At 34.3% G+C, this 2,167-nt stretch overlaps 1 protein-coding gene across 1 annotated transcript; it reads right to left on the reverse strand.

Annotated features, from left to right (window-relative positions):
- Positions 1 to 617: 617 nt before the first annotated feature.
- Positions 618 to 1,055, reverse strand: LOC137829315 (secreted RxLR effector protein 161-like). The gene is made up of 2 exons (XM_068636122.1): positions 941 to 1,055; positions 618 to 892 (listed from the first exon to the last, which is right to left on the reverse strand). The coding sequence occupies exons 1-2, from the start codon at positions 1,053 to 1,055 to the stop codon at positions 618 to 620; spliced, it is 390 nt and encodes a 129-aa protein (XP_068492223.1).
- Between the last annotated feature and the right edge of the window lie 1,112 nt (positions 1,056 to 2,167).

Below are 2,167 nucleotides of genomic sequence, written 5' to 3' on the forward strand. Positions count from 1 at the left end.
ACAATACACCCCCACAATACTTGTTGTTATCGCTATGTTGGGCGTATAAGGCCATGCGTGTGCCCGGTATTCATGAGTGTTATAGAGATCTCGCCAATATCTCATGCAAGCGGCCCCACTTGACACTCATATAGGTAATTTCATCAAGTGTATGCTGCAAATCATACACCACCCATAAGGGATATGAAAATTATTAAAACTTTGCAAATCATTAAAAATATTTTACCTCATAATTTTAACCACAAAGTTTATCCTCTCGATAATGCAGTGTCTAGCACTTTCACACACACCATAGGAATGGACAAAATTGATCTTAAATCAATATTAGTGTTAGCATAACTAACAAGTGACTTGTTTTTACCCATATGAACCTTATTCATGGGTTCTCCAATCATAAAGGTTGAGTTTCCATCACTTGTTTGTTTGCAAGTGGCTTAAGTCTCATTCTGCTCGATGTTTTTAAAATCAGTTTTCTCCCAAGGGGTTTTGTTAGAGGATCTGCCAAATTCCGTTCTGACTTGACATAGTTAGCAAAAATCGTTCTACTCTTTAACAGTTCCTTCACCAAATTATGTCTCAATTGTATATGTCTCTTCTTTCCATTGTAAGTTTTATTTTTAGCTATAGCTATTGTCGATTGGCAAAGAATGCATTGATATAGATGGGGTTGGTTTCATTCCTAACGGAATGTTTGCTAAGAAATTTTTCAACCACTCAGCTTCACTACCAATCATCTCGAGAGCAAAAAACTCATATTCCATTGTTGATCTTGCAATAATATTTTGTCTGGCTGATCTCCATGTAACTGCACCACCCCCAAGTGTAAATACATAACCACTAGTAGATTTTGTCTCATCTGAATAAGAGATCCAGTTAACATCATTGTACCCTTCTAGCACAACAGGAAATCAGTTATATTCACTGGCATAATCCATTGTACCTCTCAAGTATTTCATGAGTCTCGCAAGTGCATCCAATTGATCCTGACTAGGACATTGAGTGTATCTACTCACTCTACCTACTGCATAAGCAATATCTGGTCTAGAAAAGCTCATTAAATGGAATAAGCTCCCAATTATCTAGGCATACTGAGTTTGAGAAATAAATTCTCCTATGTTCTTCTTTAATTTAGAGTTAGCATCATAAGGGGTGTTCACTGACTTAAAGTCATAGTAACCAAACTTCTTAAGAAGTTTCTCAGTATATTTTTCTTGGGATAGTAATATACTATCTCCCTTCCTTATAATTTTAATTATTAGAATCACACTTGCTTCACCCATGTCTTTCATCTCAAACTTAGATCCAAGAAACAATTTTGTTTTATAAACAATATCATTGCATGCACTAAAAATTAGCATGTCATCCACATACAAACATATAATGACACATTCACCATTTTCAGATTTGGAATACACACATTTATCAGCATCATTGGTAGAAAAACCTTCACATAGTAAAACATTATCAAGTTTTTCATGCCATTTATTTTGGTGCTTGTCTCAAACCATATAGAGATTTTAAAAGTTTGCATATTTTTTCCTTTTGACCTGGAACTACACATCCTTCAGGTTGAGTCAAATGAATTTTCTCTTCTAGTTCACCATTTGGTGAATTACTAACATTCTTCAGGCCGTTTTAACATCCATTTGGTGAATTACTAACTTATGGATAGATACTAAGGCTAGCAACGCACAGATAGAGGAAATCCTAGTAACAGGGGCAAAAGTAACAAAGTAATCTATGTTATGTTTTTTAGTAAAACCTTTAGCAACTAATCTTACCTTATATTTCTCTATGGATCCATCAGGATGGTACTTCTTCTTAAAGATCCACTTACAACCAATGAATTTTTCTCCTTTAGGCAAATCTACTAAGGGTCCACGTATTATTTTTCTTAATTGAATCAAGCTCAGTTTTAATGGCCTTATTCCAATGTTTAACATTAGGAGTACTATTAGCTTCTAAAAAACTTATTGGATCATTTTCAACTAGATAAGTGTAAAAGTCATCTCCAAATGAGGTTTCCTTTCTCTGTCTTTTACTTCTTCTAACATCCTCATTCTTGACATCATTAGCATTATCTATAGGTTGTTCAGATGTACCACTACTCTTTAGAGGAAGTATATGTTCAAAGAACTCAACATTTTTCGTATCTACTATAGTGTTA

Source organism: Phaseolus vulgaris, chromosome 7 (assembly GCF_051622355.1).
Source record: "Phaseolus vulgaris cultivar YP4 chromosome 7, ASM5162235v1, whole genome shotgun sequence".
NCBI classification, from domain to species: domain Eukaryota; kingdom Viridiplantae; phylum Streptophyta; class Magnoliopsida; order Fabales; family Fabaceae; genus Phaseolus; species Phaseolus vulgaris.